This window comes from Passer montanus, unplaced genomic scaffold, assembly GCF_014805655.1.
Source record: "Passer montanus isolate IOZ18808 unplaced genomic scaffold, ASM1480565v1 scaffold61, whole genome shotgun sequence".
NCBI classification, from domain to species: domain Eukaryota; kingdom Metazoa; phylum Chordata; class Aves; order Passeriformes; family Passeridae; genus Passer; species Passer montanus.
Window position 1 is genome coordinate 3,038,671 of NW_024371149.1, and position 24,206 is coordinate 3,062,876.

The window sequence follows — 24,206 nt, forward strand, 5'->3', positions numbered from 1 at the left end:
CAGCTTGTTCCAAAAGTATCTCAAAACTGCTGGCTATAAGAAATAAACACACTGCCCCCAATCTCAACACTAGAGGTTTATGCTACCTGTAGACACCTGTGGGACAGAAAGCTTCTCTGCCTACAGCCACTCTCTGGGCTCAACACACAATGCTTACCACTTCTGCATGACTGGGCACTGAGCAGTGAACATCTTCCACATTTCCACAGAGAGATGCAGATCTTCTGAAACAAGTGCAAACTGGAAACAATTCAAGAATGCACTTTACAAAACTATGCATCTATTTTTTTTTGCCTATTCAGTGCCTCATCACCATCCCCCACTTCTCAAGGAAAGTGCATACAGGATCATGTATAACAAACACTTTTGAGGACATCTGTACCAACTCCCCACACTTTCAGCCCAGAATACTTCTGGGGCTTTTGTGCTCAAAAGCCCCTAAATGGTTAATGTGAACATGAGATTGTAGGCATTTCCAGTCAAGAGGACAGGACTAGAACTGAGAGAAAAGAAACAAGGTTTAGTTCCAGATATTCAGTCAAGTCCTTCAAAGCTGTGAACCACAAATAAACACCATTAAGAAGCAATGTAGGCTAATGAATGTTGTTACTAACCAGGAAATGAGTGGTTACCAATTATAAAACATCACTAATGGTACTGATCGCCTCTATCACTGGCTCTGATACTTACACATGAAAAGCATTTAGGAGGAAAGAAATAACTTTTCATTAATAGTTTTCCCTTACTTGTAGAGCAAATTTTTTTGTTCCTCCCATCCTTTGGAAACTTGCCTTCCCTGGTGCTATACCATAGCCTGTTGCAGTGCTATTACTGCTGTTGCCCTGCTGCTTCTGCAGATCAGGACTTGAAGAATTACTCACCTGTTTGAACAGAACAATAAACAAAAACCAACACTTGACCAAGAAACATACCAGATTTGGGGAAGTGAGCAAACAAGGGACACTTAACAGAGCCGATTTTCCTGCACCAAAATAGAAGTTCTCAGGTAATATAAATGCTATTGGTTTCTTCCACTGTCAGACTTGAATTGCCTTTCCCTATTATGGCTTTCTCACAAAAAAAAATCTGAGCTACACATCCTAAATCCTGAAGGTGAATCAGGGGTTAAGTCAAGCTAAGGAAAAATACCATTTCCAGCCTTTTCAAGTTGCATGCAAAAAGTGATAGGAAAGTTTAAAAAGTTAGTACTGACTTTCCCACATAGACAAGTGAACCAAAAAATACCCAAAAACCCACAAAACAAAGAATGTATTTAGCCCAAACAGAATCCCAGCATCCTTAAATATGTTTCATCTCTTGAGCAAGAATAATAATTTCACAATGAACAGATAAACCAAAAAAAACCCCACTGAATTCTGAAGGGGAGGAAGAAACTGCTACAATCAGTTGGACCAGAAACAGCCCCAAGATAAGTAACAAAAGGCTACCAAGGACTTTGCTGCTCAGCATTAAGCCCAGTTGTTACTGTAATGCAAATGAACTGTCAACATCCTAGCCAGCACAGTTGGAAAGGTTTATCCTAACAGTCACATGCATTTCTTTTCTTCCAGCTGCTGGCTAGGCCTCCAGCATGGAATTTGCAATCCAGTATGCAGAAATGTGAGACTGTGACAAGATGAGCTTTGTGAAGAAGTATGAATCAAAAGACAACTTTAAACTTACAGAAAACAAATATGAAATAGTGCTGTATTTCATTCTAGTAATAATGAACTCCGTTAGATATGCCAAATAAAGAAATACTAGTATGCTCTGGCACTGCAGTCTGATGAATAGAAATAGAAAGCATATGAAGATCCCAGGCTTTGCAAGAGCTCAAATCAGGAAAGCAAAGAAAAACGTCTCGCATAGAGGAGCTGCTAAAGTTTATAAAAGAAGTGGGTCTGCACAGAGAGCAGCTACCACACAGTGGCTTCAGGGCTTGCACTGTCCCTGCCACAGCAGCAGTACAGGCTGAGCTGACAGGGGCCAGCCCAAGGCTCACCCAAAGGCCAGCACACCCAGTGAGTCCTGGGCACAGCAACCACAGCTGTGCATCTCTGCAACGGGACTCCAAACCAAAGCCACAACGGGCTCGTAGGCAATGAAGTCTGCTTTCTGCTTCCCTGCTGGAGCAACTCCAGCTGGAGTCTACTTGCCCAAAAACTTTATTTACAGCAAATATAGAAGATGGATGCAGAAGTCAATTATTCTCCCTCAGACAAAACCCTGCAATCACAATCCTGCAAATCCCACAGAATACAAGAACAACAAAGAAATGAAAACAAAACGAACAGCCCAGACCCAAAAAGTTTGGCAGGAGCTTTCAGTCCTGTAAAATGCAGGAAGGTATAAATGTAACAAGCAAATTAAGACCTTTATTCATTTTCAGGAAATGCTTTTTATGTTAGATACACTCCAAGTGAAAATCAGGATCCCTATCCCTACATGAAAAATCAACCATTGGTTACAAAATAGTATTTAATAAAGCATACTTAGAGTAAACAAAATGCAGACTTCATGCAAACCATTTTGTCTTCAGTATAACACGCTACAAGAAAATAGAACAGGTTAAACTGATTGTCTTAGAGTGAATTAAACAAAATTAAGCAGTATCAAGTCTTCAATTTTACAAATCAGCAGTTTAACCATTTAATAAAATATTTATAACTAAACTCTTCTCAATTTCTAAACAGCCCAACAAGTTTCTATCACAGTCAAAATCTCTAATTTCCCCACAATTAATAATAATAAAAAAATCTTACCAGGCTTTAAAAACACAGTTACAGAGCATGTTTTTTAAATTTAACAACATTTCTATTTAAATTATGAATGACATAAAGAAAACTAGAAATTAAATTATTGCTGAAGGCAATCAGAGTAGCAAATTCAGGCATTTTACAGCACACCTGCTTCTCACAAGAGTTAATTTCCTTTTTTAAAAACTCCTCTTTCCCATAGGCGAGATTATAGATTCCTGAAGATACAGACCAACAGACCTTTATATTGGTGTCTACAGAGTAATAAATACTGCTATTACCAGTTTGGATATGAAATACAGGTAAATTTAAATGTAGTTAGAGAAATATTAAGGTGAAAAAACTAAAAATCAGTGGTCAGAAGACAAATACCTATTTTTCCTTTAGCAAAATGAAAGAATTTATTTTCCCTTGCTAGTTACAGCATGACCACATAAGACTCATCTGTGAAAATTAAATTAGTTTAAGACAAAGGAATGCATCGCAATCTGAACAAACAAATGCATTTCACTTACCAAAAAAGAGGCAAATTTTTACCACAAACTACTTTTTCAGCAGACTGCTGACAAAGCAGAAGTTGTGTAGTGGCTTAAAGGCTGTGTTCTTTCCAGCCTATCAAGTGTCTAGATACATACAAAATAATGTGAGCAGTCAACTGCTTGCACACAGTTTTTAAAATATTCCCTTCTGTGGTTTGTAACTATCATTTTCTGAAAATTACTTGCTCAGTTACGTTTTTATTATTATAGTCTAAACACTGTTCTGGTTACTGTTATAAAAAAAGACAAGTACCAGTGACTGCTTCACAGATTTCAAAATAAAGCAGTTTACAAGCATTACCCACATAACAAATGAAGACTTAACATTCAGAGCATAAAATTTATCTTGCTATGACTTTATGAGAACATGACAGTCTAGATAATGTCACTGGTAAAGAATGCTTTAAACTATGATAAACTTGGTCTGTTCAAGTTTAGAATAATAACTGGGAGGTTTTATATCGCATCTTCTCAGACCAGTTAGAGCAATTTATACCCAGGAGACCACAAGTGAACAGAAAAGTAAAGCACAAAGAAGATGGGAGTTAGTCCAAAGGCAGAAACACATCAAATTACAAGAAAAAGAGTAAATAATTCATTTTGAAGTGTTTTCCTGTAAAAAAGGTTTTGAGGTCACTAATTCAGATGCAGCTATGCCCCATTTCATGGAATTCAGCCTCCCTCCTGAAAAAAGATACAAATGCATTATTGGAAAACTAGCCTTTAAAGTCTTCCCTTCCCTTCTACATACAGAAAAAACAGCCACAAACAATTCCCTCACTACCTTTTAGGTAGTTTGCACCTTACTCTCAGTATACAGCCAGACTTTCTCAGTTATCTCTTGGTTCCTCATTCTGCTGGCAAATGGAACAGTCTGATTCCCAGTTAGTTAAGGAAATTTCTGTCCAGAAAACAAAGGGGAAGTACTGAAGGACTGCCTGTGTGCTTCTGCAGTGGATGGTCTGGCAGCCACAGCAGAAGCTAAAGGTGTTTCTGTCCTGTGCCCAGTTTGTACAGCTGCAGCCCACACCTGGGATCTGAACGTGTCTGCAAAGAGGAAGGTCTAGGAACAGCACCAGATAAGCTCCAAGCAATTATCACATATAACCTAATGATTGAAAAAACCCCATGTGCTTCCAGATTTTTCCAAAGGACAAGAAGGCCAGAACACCCTATTGATTTTCACAGATGGAGCAGCACAAAGCACAGTAGTAGAGCACACATCCAGAGAGACACAGCATACTGATACCCCGACCTTCTGCGGAATCCACGCCTTTCATGGCTGTGCCATCAGTTTTGTATTTATAACCATTGCAAACTCAACCAGAATAACATTTGTTGAGAGTGCTTTTTATTTTTTTGAGAGGGAGATAGAGACACCACAGAGTAACAAACAAAGGAAAAGCCTGGAAGCATTTACCAGTGCCCACTTAAGAGCTCATCTCCTATGCAAAAAAAAAAAAGTATTCTAATCCTAAAACAGGGCTGATTTCTACCTAAGAAAGCTTAAAGATCTCTCCACAGACCCAGAAATACGTGGTACTTCTCACAGCCTTTGCTGAAGGGTTGCAGAAGGCGCACAATGGAACAGCTGCTGTGTTCCACTCCAGTGACAGCCACATTTCAGTGGTGGATTAAGTGGTCCAGAACCATTTTTACCTAACTCACAGGGGTATAGTGAAGGCTGTTTATAGAGCCATGCAATGATGGGACATACTAAGTATCTTTATACACTCTAGCACAGTCATGCTGGGTACAACACTGCAAGAACAGAACTTGAAAACTCTACAGTTACAAATGATTGTCTTTGTCCTGCTGTTACACTGCAATGTATTATTATTTGCATTTTAATGTTCTTGCATACACCTTCAGGGCAGGAATCCTATTATCTGAACTATCTCTACCCTCATGTAATTCTACAGGGCCTTCTAAAACATAATAGTGAAAAGCAACTACATACAATATACACTAACTCCTTATCATCCTCCCTCTAAATTACAGTAGAAAGATGGATTCAGGAGTAATGAGGACACTCAACTGAGAAGTTTCCTTAGATAATTTTGTTTGGCGTTCCCTTATACAAAAAGATTTGGGGAGTAACAAATCTATATTTAAACAAGTGTGCCTGAAGCTTTCTAACAGGTCAGGCAGCTCAGCAAAATAAAGCAGCAGGTACGTGTACAGCCACTAACACCTACACCCTTTCTGGTAACAATTCTCACTAAGAAAGTGATGAACACAAAAACCAAAATACTTTTCTTCCATGGTGCAATTCTTCAATTAAAGGGGTTTTTTTCCCCTAAAAAAAGATAGAAGCTAGAAATATTAGAATGGAGAGAATGCCTCAGACTAACACCTTCTTAGCTATAATCACAAATAATTGCCTCTTCTTATACTAATGAGCAAAGCAAAATGGAAAGTAATTTAGACAATTCATTCAGGGTAATAGCTTTGTGAGCTAATATTACTGCCGAGAGATCCATTCTCAATTTCCTCGAGTACAATAACAGAGCAGCACTAAGTTTTTCACTTCAGGGAGCTTTTCTATCCTATGTAAATATAAACAGAAATCCCATTACCTATTGATAAAAACAACAGAGTTAGTTAAATAAAGTTTCGTATGTTACACTTTCATATAACAGCCATCAGCTCCTTGAATCACAAGTGTAAATAAAACACTTCACTTACTGAAATCAATGAGAAACCTTCCAAATCCTTGCCTTTGGTATTGGGGCATGATCATTATGCAGGAGACATTGTACTTCTGCTGGCAAAGCTTTTCCTGTGGGAAGGAGAAACAGATCAAGTATGTCAAAGCACTGCTGAAGTGGGCAATTGCCTGCACCTGCTACTGTCCTTGTAAAATATCCCAATAAGGTGAACAGATGCATGGGTTCAGTACTAAAGTCAAATAATTCCATGTTAATGTCTAATTTTAAGGAAGAAGTATCAAACATACCCTTCAGAATATTTTTTTAATTACTTAACCACTTGGCATCTTAAAAATTAAACACGTTGTCTGAACAGCATAATAAAGTTTAAATGCTCTAAAGGAGAAAGATAGTAAGAAGAGGGAAATATTTTCACGCTTCACTGACTATTCTCTCAAGGATATGGAAGTGGAATACAATATCCCTACACATGGTGAAGTTGTACTGTCTATAACTGCTGCACTAAGTCCCTACAGGTTTTCACCTTTTTTTTTTGTCTTCTCTCTGAATATGTGGTCAGGGTGCAGGGGAGGAACCCCATATGTGCAGAACTAAGCAGCTATATTTGAAGCATACTAAGGTTTTAAAAGCTAGATGCTTATCACCAGAGCACAAATCAAGGCAGAATGCTCAGAAACAAAAACTTTTGGACAGAATGAAGTCATATACAGGCAATGGAGACAAATACTACACTGATTGTTCAAGACAGAAGAAGCTAAGATTAGGAAATGTTCTAACTACAGAAGTTTATAGGTTCTTTCCAGTTGATTGATAAGAAGGAAGAGTTTTGTTACCTCTAAAATATTACACCCCAAAAATCAGCAATATGCAGTTTTGAGGGAGACCAAAGCAACCAGAAATATCCAGGTCAGAATAACTGACAAGGAGCTGTGGTAAGTACATGTATGGTTTAAAACACCAGCTATCATTTCAGCCTCCACACAAGATGACACCAGACCAGTGATGACATGACAGGATCACATGCCACTACACTCATTCCCAAATACTCTGTCAGATACCCAAGCCAGATTTCACAAGGTTGCTTAGATTGTATAACAGTTAAATATTTTCTCAGTACATGCCTCCCAAACCCTCAAGACTATTACTAGTAAGAAGACCATATCCTGGCAAAACATTTATAACCAGGTAAGAAAAGCCAGAGCATTTCTCCCAGCAAAAGCACACACACACGTTCTTAAAAAAAAAAAAAAGCAGTGGCAGGGAGACACATATGGATGACATGCAATAATTTGAAATGAAGATTTTTCCCTAAGTTTTGGTGGTGATAATATTTGTGATCATCAGATCATATTGTGATCAACACAGACTGGCCAAAAGCAACAGGGGTGAAGTGGAAGTAGAACATGTATCTGTTGTTTGAGGGAAGGGAGGGAAGGTGTGCTAACAACATCCTTCACTACTCAGCCACCTCAGTAAAGGTAGGACATGGAGATCCATGTGGCAGCAAGGATACAAGGGTTATTCATGTGTCAGAAATCATGGGCGTGCCTGAGCATGGTCACACCGGAATTAGAGCTGCTCCCCCCAAAAAGGCAGCAGGACTGAATTGCCCAACTCGAGAGCACCTACACCAATGCACACAGCATGGCCAACAAACAGGAGTAAATGGCAGCCATGGTGCAGCAGGAAAACTGTGACACAGCTGCCATCATGGAACCATGGTGGGATCACACATGCTGGAGTGCTGAAATGCATGGCTATAAACCCTGGAAATACAGCACAGCAGAAAGGAAGCAGACTAGGAGGTTCCTGGGATGTGTGGAATATAACTTCGTGATACAGCTGGGGAGTGAACAAAAAGGGGAAGTCCACAGCTGGACCTGCTGCCTGTGAACAGAGGACTGGGGGTGATGTGATGCTGGAGGTCATCTTGCACACAGTGATCACGAAATGATAGCTTCTGTTTCTTGAAGAAATAATGAGGGGGGTAAACAGAACTGCTACCTTGGACTCCCACAGGGCAGACTTTGGCCTGGTTGAGAAAGTTCCTTAGGATGCAAAAGCAAAGGAGTCTACAAAGGCTAGACGTGCTGAAAGAAGGAAATTTTTAAAGACACAGGAGCAGGCCATCCCCATGTGCTTCCAGATGAGCACGCACAGACAACCTGACTGGTTGAGCAGAGAGCTTTGTCTGAAGCTCAGGGAAAATGAGAGTCTATCACCTTTGGAAGAAGAGGGCAGACAACAGGAAGACTTCAAGGGTGTTGTGAGTTTTTGCAGGGACAGTATTAGAAGGACCAAAGCACACCTAGAATGCAAACTGACCACTGGTACACAAGACAAGGACAAATTGTTGTTATTCTATACCACCAATATAACCACTGAGGGTGGAAGTAAGGAATTCTCCACTTCCAAGAAAGGAGCATGGTTCAAGTGGAGCTAAAAGAGTGTTTGGAGGGTCCACAGACATTTTTGTCCTTTTCAAGAGGAGTGGGTGGCAAGCAGTGCAGTGCAATGCTGCTGGTCCTGACTGGAGGGTTGTCCACCTTTTTTTTTTTTCCCCCCACTGTCTCTGGCTTGGGGGGTAAAAAAAGGTGGGGGGAGCAATAGATCACCTCTGATGCACTAAGCATTTGCATGTAATCACTTCTTTCATACATTGTCTTATTAGTATTGTTGCTGTCACTGTTCAATTTCTTATCTCATTGCTATTTCCAGTAAATTGTTATCCCAACCCATAACCTCTACATTTTGCCTCTATCACTGGAGGAAGTGGAGAGTGGCTGCATGGGGTTTAATTTCCAGCTGGGCTTAAATCACAACAATGAGGAAAAGGCTGAGGTACTTCATGCCTTCTTTGCCTCAGTCCTTAACAGCAAGGCCACTGTACTCAGGGTATCCAGCCCCCTGAGCAGGAAGACAAACAGGGAGCAGGATGAAGCCCCTGTGAGCAACAAGAAAATGCTTAGTGACCTATCATGTCACTTAAAAGATCTACAAGTCCACAGAGCCCAAGGGAACTGTTGGAAGAGCTCACTGAGCCACTCTCCACCATTTACCAGTAGTACTGGTTAACTATAAAGGTCCCAGTTGAATGGAGGTTAGCAACCGTAAAACAAAAAGTGGCAGAAAGAGGATTTGGGAACTACAGGTCTGTCAGCCTGACCTCATGTGTCAGGGGAAGGTCACAAAGCAGATCATTTTGACTGCCATCACATGGCCCATGCAGGACAACCAGGGAATCAGGTCCAGCCAGCTTGGGTTTGTGAAAGGCAGGTGCTGCCTGACTAACCTGATCTCCTCCTATGACAGGGTGACCCACTTAGCCACAGCCTTTGCCTTCTCCTCTATGGTCTACTTGGGCTTTTCTCTCATGCCCAGGAAGTAGTGACAGGCTGAGAGGAAATGGCCTTGAGTTGCATCAAGGAAGGCTCAGATTGCACGTTAGGAAAACTTTCTTCACTGAGAGGGTAACAAAGCATTGGAACAGGCTGCTCATGGGAGTGGTAGAATTGCCATCTCTGGAAATGTTCAAAACACTTGTGAATGTGGCACCTGGGAACACTGTTTAGTAGCAACCATGGCAGTGCTGGGGTAACAGTTGGACTCCATGATCTCAAAGGTCTTTTCCAACATGAACCATTCTATAAGGAACAAAAATCAAGAGACTCACCTTAAGCTGCAACACCTTAATCACATGGAGAAAATACTTGGCTAAATAAAAGTTGACATGTCTGTCACAAGAAGTTCTGACTGACATTAAAGACTGTGTAAATTGTGCCTACATGTCTCACTTTAATTCCAGCAAGGTCCACCTCTCAGAAGGATGTGGCTAGACATCTAAGAGATTACTATATAATATCCAGATACTCTGACAAGACTTATGGGCTTCTCCTAACTACTCTTTTCCTACAAATCACTTATTTGAAAAAGAAAATATATAGTCAGTAGGAGGTAGCAATACTAGGATCAGGAAGTAGTGAATTTCTGAATAACTGTACCTATTCAACACATCCCTTGGGGCAAATTATGGACAATAATGGAAGCTTTCCCATTGCAGGCACATCTGACTATAGTTCACCATTTTTCTTGGTCATCTTTGTCAAGATTGTTCACTTAAGTATTATTTTTGTCAATAGCAGCCATCTATTACTTGAAAACAGCTACCACTGAGACATCTACTCTAAACAAGGCAGGCACCATGAAGTCAGGCAAAGTATTCTTACATGGGAGCAGCAAGTAACTGCCTTAGATCAGACTGCACACAAGAGAGCAACAGCACTGCCCATTTACATCTAAATAGCCAGCTGGAACTGCCAGCAGTCAAGCCATGAAAACACATCAACATTCCAAATACCTGCAACTTTTACAAGTTAGATTTGGCATACTCATGCAAAAATGTTGGGGAAGGAAAGAGATTTAAATATTCAACTGAAACCACAACAAATTCTGAAAACAAAATCCCCAAACAAGAAAAAACCTACCCCCATCCATGTGGCTGAACAAATTCTGAATTTGGATCAGTCAGAGGCAAGAAAGTACAATGTATTTGAGACAATGCACATAATATCCAAGATTTACAGAGAGGCTTTCAAGCTTATGGTTTTTTTTCTGACTTCTGATTTTTCTTTGTTTTTGCAAGGAGAAGCATTAAGGAGAGCAGGACATTACAAATATTAAATAAACCCACTTTTAAAATTTTTACCTTAGAGAAATATCCAACTAAATGGCAGCCTTTCTCATCATTTTTTGTAAGGACATAGAAGAGGAATGGTTCAACATCATAATACAAGGTTTTGTGGTCCAGAAAGAGCTTAGCTAACAAACAAAGATTCTGACAATAAATTTTGCTCACATTTCCATCAACCTAGAAAAGCAAGACAGATGCAGTTATTTCCATGGCACCAACAAGTTAGGACAAAACAACTTATTGAATCAATCATATCCTCGAAGGAAATGTGAACAGTATGGTGTTACAAGAAACAAGCAAACTAAACACATCAAGGTTCAAAAGAGAAATGCCTCACTTTCTTCTTAAATAAGCATCCTCCAGTAGGTGCTAATTACTTTGCATTTTTAAGTAACCTCTGAGTATCTGGATTTATTAAACAAAGTAACTTCACATTTTAGTTGCTGAAGACAGACTTACCTCTTTCATTTTATGCCTGGAAAAGAAATTAGTACAACTGGCAGACAACAAAAATGCACTAGTTAAAACTGCCTTAAATTGTGGTTTGCTAGAAGACAGTGGAGTACAGCAACTTTTAAAAAACCCCAAACAAAGAAGTGTATTATGCTGAATCGGTAAGATGTAAGGCCAATAAATGAGTAGCAAATTACATATCAATCACATCAATGTTTTGGATAAATTAGACAAGACAAAATTTCCATGCCAGGCTAAAACGCTATTGAGTGAGAGAGGTAAATTTCCTGGCTAAATACTACAATTAGTCTAGGTATATTATGAGTGAAAAGAGTCAAGCTGTGACTCAGACAGCTACAGAAAAGCCAGACACAAATGCACATTTCCTAGATCAATTAGGTACTTCCTGAAAGGCTCAGTCAAAGGCAACACATTTTTGAAATAATCTTAATAGAATGGTTTGCTTGTACTGATGTTTTTGATAATGACAGTAGCTGTGTTTCATTCAGAGAGAGACAAATGACAGGAACTGTGCAGAAAAAGAAGCCATCTTCTATTCTAATTTGTTTTGAGTAAGAACCCTAGTTACAAATCTAAGCAAAACCCATCCTTCTGGATAATATTTAGGGATTTTAAGGGAACATCAGTAGTATAGCTGCATTAAGTGGATTGAAGAAAAAAGATTCAATGAATAGCTACTGCTCCTTAAGGCATCATGACAAACTTGTATACAGCTCTTAAGAGCTCATCGAATACATCAATCTCTCTTACAGCACACTCCCTTGTCCAGGTGCTTTTTTTTACTTTTCACACTTATTAGCAAGTGTGCAAATTAAATGTGAACACTAAGGAAGCAGAAATCACCACTGGCTAAGCTGTAAGCCTGAAAATGCAAATTATGTGAGCTGTCTTTTTTCGTAAGAACATTTGTACAGAAATGTAAAAAAACTTAAATTTCAGGCAAACACAGCTTGTTCGCCAGTTTTAAATGTGAGAAGCAGGGAAAAAAGAGGGACAGCAAGCTCAAAAGGAAGCATCTGTCAAAAGTTGCTTGGCTACAGCATAATAGTAAGCTATGTCAAAGTCTGCTCTCAAATCTGTCAAAGTCATCCTCTGGGCAGAGGTACATAAATCACAAAATGCCAAACTTATTTCCATTTCTCTCAAAAACACAAAGCATGAAGGAAACCACAAACTCTTCATTCTGCCTAAAAGAAAATGGTTGCACAGAATTCTTGAAAAGATCTATGAAGAAGGACATCAACTAATGACTAAGTTTCTACAGCAGTCAGTGACAACTGACATTAACCTTTGAAATAAAAAGACACAAACCAACTACACAAGTGCTTAGCACAAGTGCTTACTGAAGCACCCAAAACAGACAAAGGGAACAAAAGCAGTGGAGAAAGAGTTGGGACATGGCTTCCACAATACTTTGTTTTCCATGCAGCAATCCCCCACCTCCCCATCCCCTTTCTCAGTATTTCTCTGTACTTTATTTTCTTAGAATTTTTCATTTACATGTTAGCAGTAGTTAATAAAAGTAAATGAGAAAGCACAATTTGCCTATTGTATGCTCCACAGTTCTTAACACCTGCTAACAGAGAATATCAAGTTGTTTTAAACAGTCTAGGGCAATTTCATTCTTAATAGGCAAAGAGGTAAGTCTATTTACAACATAAGTCTTTTGCTGGCAGTTCTTCAATATTTATAAAAACTGCTCAAGTCAGGAAGAACACAATCTTGAGGCAAATAGTTATTTTTTTAATAGCACAAACATAAGCAAATGAACCAAATACAAAGATCTTGTTCTAACTTAAAAAAACCTTTCAAACTGTATCTACCATTATTTGAACAGATAATGGCAATGACAGAACAAAGGACACTTATACAATTTGAAAACACATGTTTGAAGAAGAATATGACATCTGCAATTAAAGAAAAATTATCAATACATGCATCTCAATAACACTCTTGAGAATAGAAGTCCTAGCAACCCCACCAGTCTTTTCTGTTATTACTACCTGCAATAATGCTTGAGAAACTGGAATGTGAAAGTTAAGGCATAGTTTTAACTGCAGGTATGCTATTAGAAACACAGAATTCTCTTGTCCAGGATATACATTAAACCTCACACTCAAAATAAGTCATCTCCCAAAAAAATAACATAAATAAATCCAAAGTTGAGGTTGTGGCATTTTTTATATTTCAGGGCAAGTTTCTCAAACATCCAAAATGAAGGCAGAAGCACTCAGGAGCTACATTTGTGATTTTAGAACACACAAGAAGCTGTCTTACTGGCTTTTATACTTTGGGAGCACCTACATTATGATTAGACTTCTCCCTGCACCCAAGGCACTCAAGCAGCCAGAAACAAATGGGTGTCAAGGGGTATTCTTGCTGAGAAGGGAAAGGCAAACCAATCCAAGATGAGAACTGCAAAGAAAGCCCTAAGACTCATGCTAGTCAAGTACCTTAAAGAGCTTGGCATGAAGTACAAGTAAACAACAAATAATGAAAGAACATGGCAGAACAGGGTAGAACAGCTTGGGAAGATGGATTTGTTTTTGCAGTATAGGCAGAATATCAACTCGGCTTTGCAGTATAAGAAGAATCTCCAAGGAAGTATTTAAGGATGTTAAAGTTTTCACTAGTTCCACAGCTAGTCTGTAACATCTACAAACTGGTTCTTTTCCAAAAGCTTATAGTTTTGAAACACCTACCTCAAATACTGAAAGGTCATTTCTTCTGTAGATTTCATTGGCTGGAGGATGAAACCAGCCACATTTCTCTGAGTGCCTTAACAAAATGTTTTTACTTTTCATGTATTTAAGACAGAATTCACACAGGTAAAGTTTTGGTAATCTGTAGGAAAATTAAGAAGATATTTTATACAAAAATTTTGTTACATTCCATAAACAAAGTTACCACAAATGAGAAAATATAAGGTATACAGAAATGCTGCTAAAGCACAACTAAATAAGTAAATAGAACATTAGAGTGAATGATTTATCATTCACACAGTACTCATCAGAAAAGGAAAATAAGAAACAGTCAGCTTCAATCAATCAACCACAGTGAACCTAACTGAACAGAGTTGTGCTGTGGTCAGTTTGTGGTTCAGCCTCTGGCAGATCTCGGTTTCTTCCCCCTCCCACCCTCCAGCCTAGCTTTTCCTGTGGTCTCCATCAAAGTAAGCACACTGGAGTAATACTTCAAATTTCATCTTTCCTGTTCCTAATAAAGATAAAGGAAGAACAAAGCAGGATACAGGGCATCTCCTTCCCTTGAATTTTCCTTATTTTGCTTCGGGGGAGGGCTCTGAGATGACTTTTCTTCCCACTGTCTTCCAAATACTTGGGCAAGACGGCAAACTCTGGTAGGATTTTACCTCCTCATCTCCACCTAAATTATCACTTTACTACAGAAGCCAATCCAAAGAGTTCACATAAAGGCAAAACATCTCCCCTCCACAATCTCCACAGCACAGGCAACACTAACAAGTGCTCTTGTCAGGGGAGGATCCAGTTCAGACTACATACAGGTAACCCACATGCCCTGTGTTCTACATACCATCATAAACCATTCCCTTTGGTCATTTTTATGGCTACTTACTTTCATTTTTAAATTACTGAATCAGTGGAAGACTGCTCTAGAAATTAATTAGTCTGCAAAGTTTTAGAGCAGAGAACAATCTTTATCTTCTCTGAAGTTACAAGCACATCCTGGGATTAGAGCCATGGTTTGCACTATTCTAGTATCCTAAGGAAGTTCATCAACAACATAAAAAGTAGTTTGAACTATTTGTTCAATGATGTAATGCCACTGCACTCAACTGAGAGCCACAGTACCTCCTACAGCGTCATCCAACTCTAGCCTCATACTAATAATCAGCCATCATTATGCTTCTATCTGGGATTAATTTACTTGATGGAATAGGCAACTCACCCTTTCCCAATAAATTGAGGGAATAAAAAGCAAAACTGAAATAAAAAATTAACACTACAAAAACAGTGGTTATAATAGGAAATGGAAATGCTCTCCACACTTTTTTAGCCCTTGGTTTGTATATGATGGATACATGACATATCCCTCATTCCCACCACACAAACAAAAGGCTTTTTAGAGTGACACGATGCAACAGCATTTTGGAACACATCACGTTGCATGCTGTAGTAGAGCTTGATAAACATACAGTTCTGAATATCTTCCTGTGTGCCATAGAGACAACGGATTAATAAAACATTGATTTTCAGCACACACAAAATTCTGCAGAGATCTGCTGAGCACATGTACTAGTCCAGGCTCTCTGCTGGACTCCAAGGTACACCCTTGCAAAGATGGTCAGAAATGAGATGCTGTTGCCACAACTTGCCCACTTTTACTTCATTTATTTAGCATGACATCTCCCCTGGTCCTTAGAAAAAAGGAGGTTAACAAACGTTGGACCACAACCAAAAGCAATTTGTCTAAAGGGCCAGAAGTCAGACATACCTCATTGCAATGGTCTAAGAAAAAACAAACAGAAAAAACCCCAGACAAAACCAAACAAATAAGTGGAAACAAAACCAACAAAACCACAAAAATAAACCTCGAATGAAACCACACCAATACACGCTACACATTGGCATTTATACAGGACTAGGAAAACAACTTTTTATTGCATCTTTGATTTAGAACTAGCTAAAAAGAATGACAAATCCTTGTTCTCAGTTGTAATTACAAAAGCATCTTTACTTTTAAAGGCTTTAAATCATAAACAGTTACAAAAGAGTAAAAATAAGTTGAAATGTTCACATCAGAAAAAATGCCAACTACATATGGGCAATCTTGAGAACTTGCTACCTTGCATATTCCTGTGGGTAAGGTGAAGAGTACCAGGTCTGGATCTCGTATTTTCCAAACTCAATCACTGAAGGGTATCGCCCACCTGTTTCACCAGTGTTTTTACACCCAATTTTCTGTCAGGTGAAATTAAAAAAAAAAAAGTATTAGTTATAAAAAAGTAGAAGAAACTTTAGCTTCATATAACCAATTTCACCCACTGAAAGCACGAGAAACCTGAAGTATCCAAATCAGTTGCTTAAGCTTATTTAAACCCTGACAGAGGACAGAGTTTGCAAACAGAAAATGCAAACAACTAAAGCCCAGCCAAAGAAGAGGCACAACATCCTCAAATTCTATTCTCCCACAGCACCTAGTGTGATCACATCCCTATAATTCTGGTGCAAACCTCAAAGCTGTCCTTCTGTCAAAACAATGAGAGAAAAGGTATCAGCACAACCCTTCAAGAGTAACTGGAATTTATCTCAGAGACAAGAATATGCTAACACTTTGATTTCAGCTATAATACTGCATTTAAGCTGATCAGAAAATGACTGCTAGGCTCTAAAGGGATGGCAAAATATAAAATAGTAAGAAAGATGGGGGAGAAAAAGCAATTTCTATGTCAACTTTTAGAAACCTTAACACCAAACATTTTTTGGCACTGCATATGAAAGATAAAGAAAGCAAGTAGTGGGAACTATTTCCATGAGGAAGCAGAAGTATAAGCTAATAATAAAACTGAGTCTTTAAACTCAATTTGAATTTGTTGGTTAATATGCTGTGAAAGAAGACTGAGAAAAAGTCACTGTGTAATGTGAGTTCTTGTAGACTAAACCTGAAAAAATTTTACTTCCATTATTGAAAAAAGTACAACAATTTATGATGTCATTTTAAGAACGCAGCAATTGAAACATTGCATTCACCCACCTTCTGACCCAGGTTCTCACAGACACTGGTTGTTCATTTCACAGACACAGAAAAGTAAAAATCTGGTTCACTAGTCTGATTCAGCTCAAATATTATCACTGCTAGATAAAGTCTACAGTATCTAAACTCAAAGTGTGGTGACTAATCAAGTAAAATGAATTTATGGACTCACTAAAACTGGTTTTTTACCAAGCAGTGTTCTGTGGGACCAAATTAGCTTTTCAGAATATCTGCTTTATTTGCAGAGGAAAATCATTACTGACCAATATCCTCTCAGTCCTGACCAGGACATCAGCTACTTTTAAATGGTATGTTTGATCCTGCAGTCCTGTTTCCAAAATGCTCAAGTATATCTTTCAAAATCTATCTTAAGTGTCACTAATCATCTGATCCATTCCAGCACGATGTCTTGCCTCCTCTCTGCATATACAGTGTCTCCCAAACAGTACTCACAGCAAGCACAATGCATAAGATAAAAAGGAATATATTAGAAATGAAGATGAAGAGACTGACAATTAACTCAGTTTTTGTTTACAGAAATAACTACATTTTGGCAATATGATTCTTACCTCCATGGAAAGTTCTCGGGCCTGCTTAAACACTTCCAAATCCTCCTGTGTAACAGTGTCCTTGCTTCCCAACAGAAATACATCCGTATTTTCTTGTTTGATGCTTAGTTTGATTTCAGTATCTGTTATTTAAAACCAGCAAAAAGTTTATTCACAGACATGAAGGTTACATGTGCATTAGCAAAATGCTAAATCATTATAATATATATAATATATATATAATATTATATATATATATATATTATATATAATATAATTAGCAAAACAAAACAGGATTGCAACTATGGCTGTTAAGAACTCCCCATTTCAACCAACTTAGGGCTTACTAAGTAACAGAAGTGAACCCTTCACCCCCCTTCTTTTGTAGCTTGCTGCAGCACAAGCTATTTTTTGGTACTTGCTTGTCTGTCTGTACAAGCCTTTATAGTCCAGTTCTACTAAACTAGTTTTGAACCTCATGAAATGGAGCATATTTGATTGCTAGAACTATGCCACCTGATAAATTCCAGAATACTCTGGAAGGTAAAAAATGAACACAAGAGACAAAAAGTTGCCCTTAAAACTTGAAGATTAATGCTAAGTTAAGTCTGCATTCAATCATTATAAATTAAAAGTATTTTTTTCTTAAATAAAAGTAATAAAAAGGTAGTTCACAGCAGTAGAGACCAAGTGTTGTGGAGACTGTAGTATGATGGAACTGTTCATGAAAAAGCAATGGAGCAGAGGGAAATGAATCGAAATGCCCACCGTTATAAGCACTGACAGCACACAATCATGATGAGAGCACCACTGCCACAGGGATGGCAGGGGTGGAACAAGGAAGTGGCATGACAAGTGGCTACTCATGCGGTACTACACAGCCATAAGCAACATTATGAAGGCATTTGGGGCTCCTAGTGTCACTACAGATGCAAAAAATAAAAAAGTGGTGTGGTATTAGTCAGGGAAAAAAAAAAACAACCAAAATGTTTTGAAGATTTAGTCAGCATTAGATAACAGGTCAAAGTTTTGTTGTTTTTGTATGAAAGTGAAATAAGAACAAGAGAAATAGCTAAGACCTATGTGATAAGAATTTCGGTTTTGGACGGGACGCAGGTTTGGTTGGCGCTTCGACCTTTGCTTACCATCATCCTGATCAGGTTTAATCCTTCCGTCTGTCAAGCTCCCCTTCCCTGGTGAGGGGGTCCCCACCTGAGGGGTCATTTTATACTTTAATCTGCCTAGAATCCTGTGCTTTTTAAAGAAAGTTGTTCTCTTGAGGTGAGCAATTGCTTTAAAAGCATGTCCTCTAGACACACCCCATCCAGAGGCACAGGCATGAGACACAAACTTACTCCTAACCTCTTTCCTTCCACAGAAATGACTATTAGATGTTGATGTGGAAGATAATTCTGGTTTATTACACAAGTGCTTAAGGGGTGCATAGCTTGGGTGACTCTTTTTTCGAGACTGTTCATGAGTGGTATAGATATGAGAGAGTCCATCAAAGAGCCCCTTTAGCTGACTGCTACTAGGAAGGCTACTAAAGGAGGGTATGCTTGACTGACTGGAAGAACTTGGGGGAGGGTTAGAAGAAATCAAAGTGCTGGATTTTTGAGAACTGGGGCTCTGACCAGAGATGGGGATTGGGGGTAGAAGTGAAGAAGGTGGAGGTTTTAGCTTTTGTGTGGTACCTGTAGCCAACACAAGAGAAGTGCATGACTGTTTCTGAGAGACCTTTTTCCTTGGACGATAGTGCTTTGAAAAGTCTATTATTTCACCTCGTGATCTGCGACCATCAGGTGATGGTGTAAAGAACTTAGTAAGGCCATCAATGAGACCTTTGGTTTTCTTGTTAACTTTAAGTGTAGAGGCAGATATGTAGGTGGAGGTGGTGGTGATTTTGGTGGTGGCACCAGGCCGAGTGGGGTCTGTAACAGGCAATCTGCTGCTTGAATCCTTCACAGATGCAGCATGACCAGATGAAGGTGTGGTACAGACTTTAGTCTTTTGACCCCTACCAGGTGACCCCCTTCCTGTGAATGCATTCATGGATCCTTCATCACTGGTTACAGACCTATGCAAAAATTTGAAAAATAAAAATTAGCATTCAAAATCTTTACTGTCAAATCGCACTATAGTTTATACAAGTTACCTGGACCTGTACTTAAAAATGTACTTAAAAACCTTTCAAGAAATTTAAACACACATGCACTTTGGAAATACATTTCCCACTATGATACAACATCAGTCTTTTTTTCCCCTTCTCCTTTTTGTTCCCTCTCCCCTCTTATCTTTAAAAGACAGTCCACAGATTATATATAAAATGCTGGCATAAACTGTACTTAAAAATCTTTCAAGAAATTTAAACACACATACACTTTGGAAATACATTTCCCACTATGATACAACATCAGTCTTTTTTTCCCCTTCTCCTTTTTGTTCCCTCTCCCCTCTTATCTTTAAAAGACAGTCCACAGATTATATATAAAATGCTGGCATAACAAGATCTCCCTGTATACAGCCTTCTCATGTACTTTTAGGCATAGCCAAAGTGTGCCTCTTTGGAAAAAATATCATTACATCATGTTTGTACAACAACTGCTCTATCACCATAGAGTTTATTGTACACACAGAGAAGATTAATGTTTTAAGTATTAATATGATATCAAAACAGTTAACTTCAGACTACATTTGCTTAAACTGCAGAGAAAGTCTATTAATCCTTCAAAGCAAACAGTCAATCTTCAAGAAACTGCTTTTTTAACCACACTCTTGTTGAATTATGTAAAATGTGGCAGTAAAAGTTACCACCAAAGACCTAAAAGCCAAATAAGGTAGTTTATTAAGAGCATTACAACAAAACCAAATCTCACACTCTTGTTGGATTATGTAAAATGTGGCAGTAAAAGTTATAATAAGCCAAATAAGGTAGTTTATTAAGAGCATTACAACAAAACCAAAGAAATAGACTCTTTAGAAATGCTAAAAATAGCAAAAAGCAAAAATAGGAAAGGAAAGAGCAAGACTAATCAAGGTGCATTTGCAGAAAAGCCATGAACTAATCAGGCCCAACATGGAAGGTATTGGGAAAAAAGAGTGGTGAATCCCATTTAAATAAGGAAGAAAAAGGGCACACTGAAAGCCAACATTTGTGAGAACAAAATTACAAGTTAACTGGTTGCTAATAACCGAAGAGAGAAACTACACTGCAGCGTGGTATATTCTAGCATAAAGAAACAGAACTTTTGAAAATATCTGCAAGAAAGAGTTATCAGGACAGACAATCAAATTACTAAGCCAAACAAAGCTACACAGTTGTATCACATGCTTTCTTTCATTCCCTTTTCCATCCTGCTCTTTGAAGTTAGCTTATTTACTTCTCAGCAGAGTTTTCTTCTACAGAGTTCTACCCTCTTAATTGAGATAATGAAGTAATTAACTGCAACAGGTTACTTCTAATTAGGGATTCAACAGCCAAGGGCTACCATCTGGTTACTGACCTCCAAGGGCCCACCAGCTTAAGAACCAACCCCTCTTCCACCCACACATCCTTAAATTTGGTTAGTTCCTAAGAGGCAACAAAACCAAGGACTTCTAAATCTTTTGAATCCTTTGGCGTCATATGCATAAGTCCATCCCAAGACCTACTCTCAGTGCCAGATGTGGTAACCACCAGCAGTGCCAGAGGCCAGCACACACCTGGTTTAAGTTAATCTTACACCGTAATTTGCCTGTGAAGGGCTTCCTACAGATGGTCAACAGGCAAAACATTACTCCAGTACCACTGGAAAGATTTTCTTTGTACTATACAAGGACTAAATGGCATTGGCTAACCTTCCTGTATTTCATGTGACTACACACTTTTTATGTTTGACACTATTGTCTTCCATACTCCACAATCAATTTTAAAGAGGATTGCATGCCGAAGAGTCTCTTCTTTTATTCTATCTCTAACCACTATTTTTCCAAAACCAGATTACTTTGTTTTTAGATATGAGACACTGAAGTAATAGAAATGTGCTGGCAGTATTGCAAATATTTATTTTACAAATTGCTTCCCTGTAACATGCTCATGCAGCTCACAAGCTACAAAGAAAACCTTTCTGAAAATGTTAATAATCTTCATATAATACTAGAAGAACTTCTACATCCTTTAGCATGATGTTCACTATACATGTTGCAGCTCAACAACTCAACAGCAAAACACAACAGGAAAACCCTCATAACATTTCCAACCTTTCTATTAAATGTATGAGGAAGCAGGAGAAGCAGAATTAGTGTCCAGGTGTACATTGCTGCTAAATCCACCCACTGGGAAGCCAAACATGCATGTCTGCAGAGAAGAAAGATGGCAGGACTGTATTAGAACCAGTCCTGCTTCTGGTCAGGGCAGGGTTAATTTTTGCAGCAGCCAAGGGGAACATGCCCAGGACCCAGTGGTTATTGTGTACCACCTCATGGGCAGGGAAAGGGACTCTCTCCCAGGGAGAAGGGGCTCATTGCAGTCAGGTAAGTGGGGAGCAGCTGGGTAATACCATTTCAAATAATCACATGTGAATTGTTTTGCCTGTCTTGTACACTTTGTTATTGGTACTGTAGCTGGGACTGTTTGCTTTCTTTTCTCACTCCAGTTTCCAGTAAATTGTTCTTATCTCAGCTTGGATCTTTACTTTTTGTACCTTCAATTCTCCTCTCCAGCCACTGGCACAGGGAGGGGGAAGCAAGAAAGCAGGGAGTCTCAGCAGTAGCACTAAGCTGGGGAGTACCACTCCTGAACCACAAGAGAGCCCTAACCTCCAGCTGAAGGTTTGTGTTTTCAAAGGATAAATAAAACCAGGGGTACAACTAAAGCCCAAGGCATAGCCAGAGATATAGGGAGTATTTTTATTATGCACACACAATGATATATAGCAATCTCAATGCCTTTCAAATTCCTAAGCTATTTATTCAGGAGGAGAACAGAGAAGTACAATGTTTCACCCAGTCTAACAGCATGGTCCCACCAGGCAGTACAACTACATCTTTTACTTTCATATAGTGTCATACTTTATTCCTGTCCTGAACTACTTTCCTAGAGCAACATACACTGAACTTTAGGACAAGAACCAAAAAGGCAAGATGAAAGATCCTGGCAGAGAGAAAGGCAAAAGAGAATTCAGCAAGATGCACAGCATCAAGTAATCAACTTGACTAGTGTACTATACTGCAAGTACTTTTCCTTATATTTTCACATGTGGGATCCACTGGCTTCAAAAATACTTTTTTGCAAAGTGCAAAGTTTTACAGCAGCTCCCATGCAACTCTGAATAATACAAGACAGGTTTTTAGACTGCAGAGAAGAATGTCACAATGTAAAGAATGAGTAGTTGGTAGAGTCAAAAAGCTTTTCAGCTGCTCAGTTGACGTAGCCAAACAGTTAAATAATGCTTAAATAGGAGGAAAAAAGGTGTAGTTGGATAGGAACATGTGATGGAGGGGATCATGCTACTGTAGCTGACACAGAATCTGTTCCTATTTAACACTCAGTGTAACGTCAACTCAGTATTTCAATGCTACTTAAATACTCCTCTAACCAAGACTTAAAATGTCCAACTACAGTGCTCCCTGGGGAGACAGATGCAAAAAAAAAAAAAATTACAGCACACTCTTGTTTTAGATAAACACAGTCCTGAGAAGCAAGAGGAATTGCAATCTCTTTCCTAGTAACTGGTAGCAGGTGAACAGCAGAATTCAAGCAATAATCTTTTCTAGAGTACCACTGAAACCAGAACTTCTTTGTTACTTCTATAGTTTGCTTTTTGGAACAGGTTTTGTGAACTGATATTAACTAATAAAATAATTTTTATACCGTTTTCAAACAACTCTTTGAACAGAACCATCTCCTGAAGTTGTATATAACTAGCTTGATATTATCCACTTTGTGTTCTGTAGGTACTACAAGTATTTGAAGCTATACTTAAAAGACAGCTATGGCATATGTTATTATACAGAAGTTTTTTTGCATCTGCTATAGGCACAATTTTTGATAAAAACTTAGATGATCTGAAAAATTAAGTTACAGTAATTTTTTATCACCACTGACATAACATCAAAAGCACCTACTATAATTTAGAAGTTACTGAACATTGGGCTGAAAGGCACATACAAAATCACTCATTATCTATTTTCCCCGATTTGAAACAGAGTTAAAACAGTGCTTAAACCTATACCAAACTCTTAGCTGACTACATTCTCGGAAACATCTAAAGAAATAAAAACCAAGAGAAACTTACAACATTCGTTGCTTTAATTTATTTTTCGGTCGTCCAATAGGTTTTGCATATCGTCGCCTTATTTGTGCAGCCTTCTCATGAAGCAGCTTTCTTCCTTTCTTCTTTGGTCTACAGACCTGGCAAATCCACATCCCTATATAAAGGAAAAAGAGTTTAGTTGCACACAGTTTATCTCACCTGTACTGCAGGTGTGTACCAAGATACATACCAAGTATACACAGAGTCAGCAAATGATCTCTTGAACAGTACATACGCAAGGGGAAGTGGACAAAAAAGTGATCCACCTCTATCTAAACTCTGAAATTTTTAAAAGCAAAGTGCTCATGGAAAGGGGGATACAAGAGGCAACAAGAATCACAGAAAAGATTATGAGCAATTAGGTTCCTAGAAGAATTTCTATTCTAGCTTTTCCCTCGTTATACTACCTAGATCTTTGTCCAGACAGAATTAAGACAGGGTAAAAAATTTACGTGTGTGTTACAAGGCCACTAGGGTAGAGCATGCTAAATATACTACTTC

The 24,206-nt window shown here is 38.6% G+C and overlaps 1 protein-coding gene across 4 annotated transcripts in view; it reads right to left on the minus strand.

Annotated features, from left to right (window-relative positions):
• KAT6B (lysine acetyltransferase 6B) overlaps positions 1 to 24,206 on the minus strand; it is a 108,217-nt gene that overhangs the window by 26,595 nt on the left and 57,416 nt on the right. For 2 of the 4 annotated variants that reach the window (XM_039727342.1, XM_039727341.1), the window contains exons 6-12: positions 23,688 to 23,820; positions 18,558 to 19,489; positions 17,434 to 17,555; positions 15,956 to 16,071; positions 13,834 to 13,975; positions 10,673 to 10,834; positions 5,984 to 6,077 (exon numbers count right to left, since the gene is read on the minus strand). In XM_039727342.1, the coding sequence (XP_039583276.1) occupies positions 5,984 to 6,077; positions 10,673 to 10,834; positions 13,834 to 13,975; positions 15,956 to 16,071; positions 17,434 to 17,555; positions 18,558 to 19,489; positions 23,688 to 23,820 (1,701 nt within the window). The remainder of the gene's footprint in view (positions 1 to 5,983; positions 6,078 to 10,672; positions 10,835 to 13,833; positions 13,976 to 15,955; positions 16,072 to 17,433; positions 17,556 to 18,557; positions 19,490 to 23,687; positions 23,821 to 24,206) is intronic. The other 2 variants (XM_039727343.1, XM_039727344.1) reach the window with 2 other exon arrangements.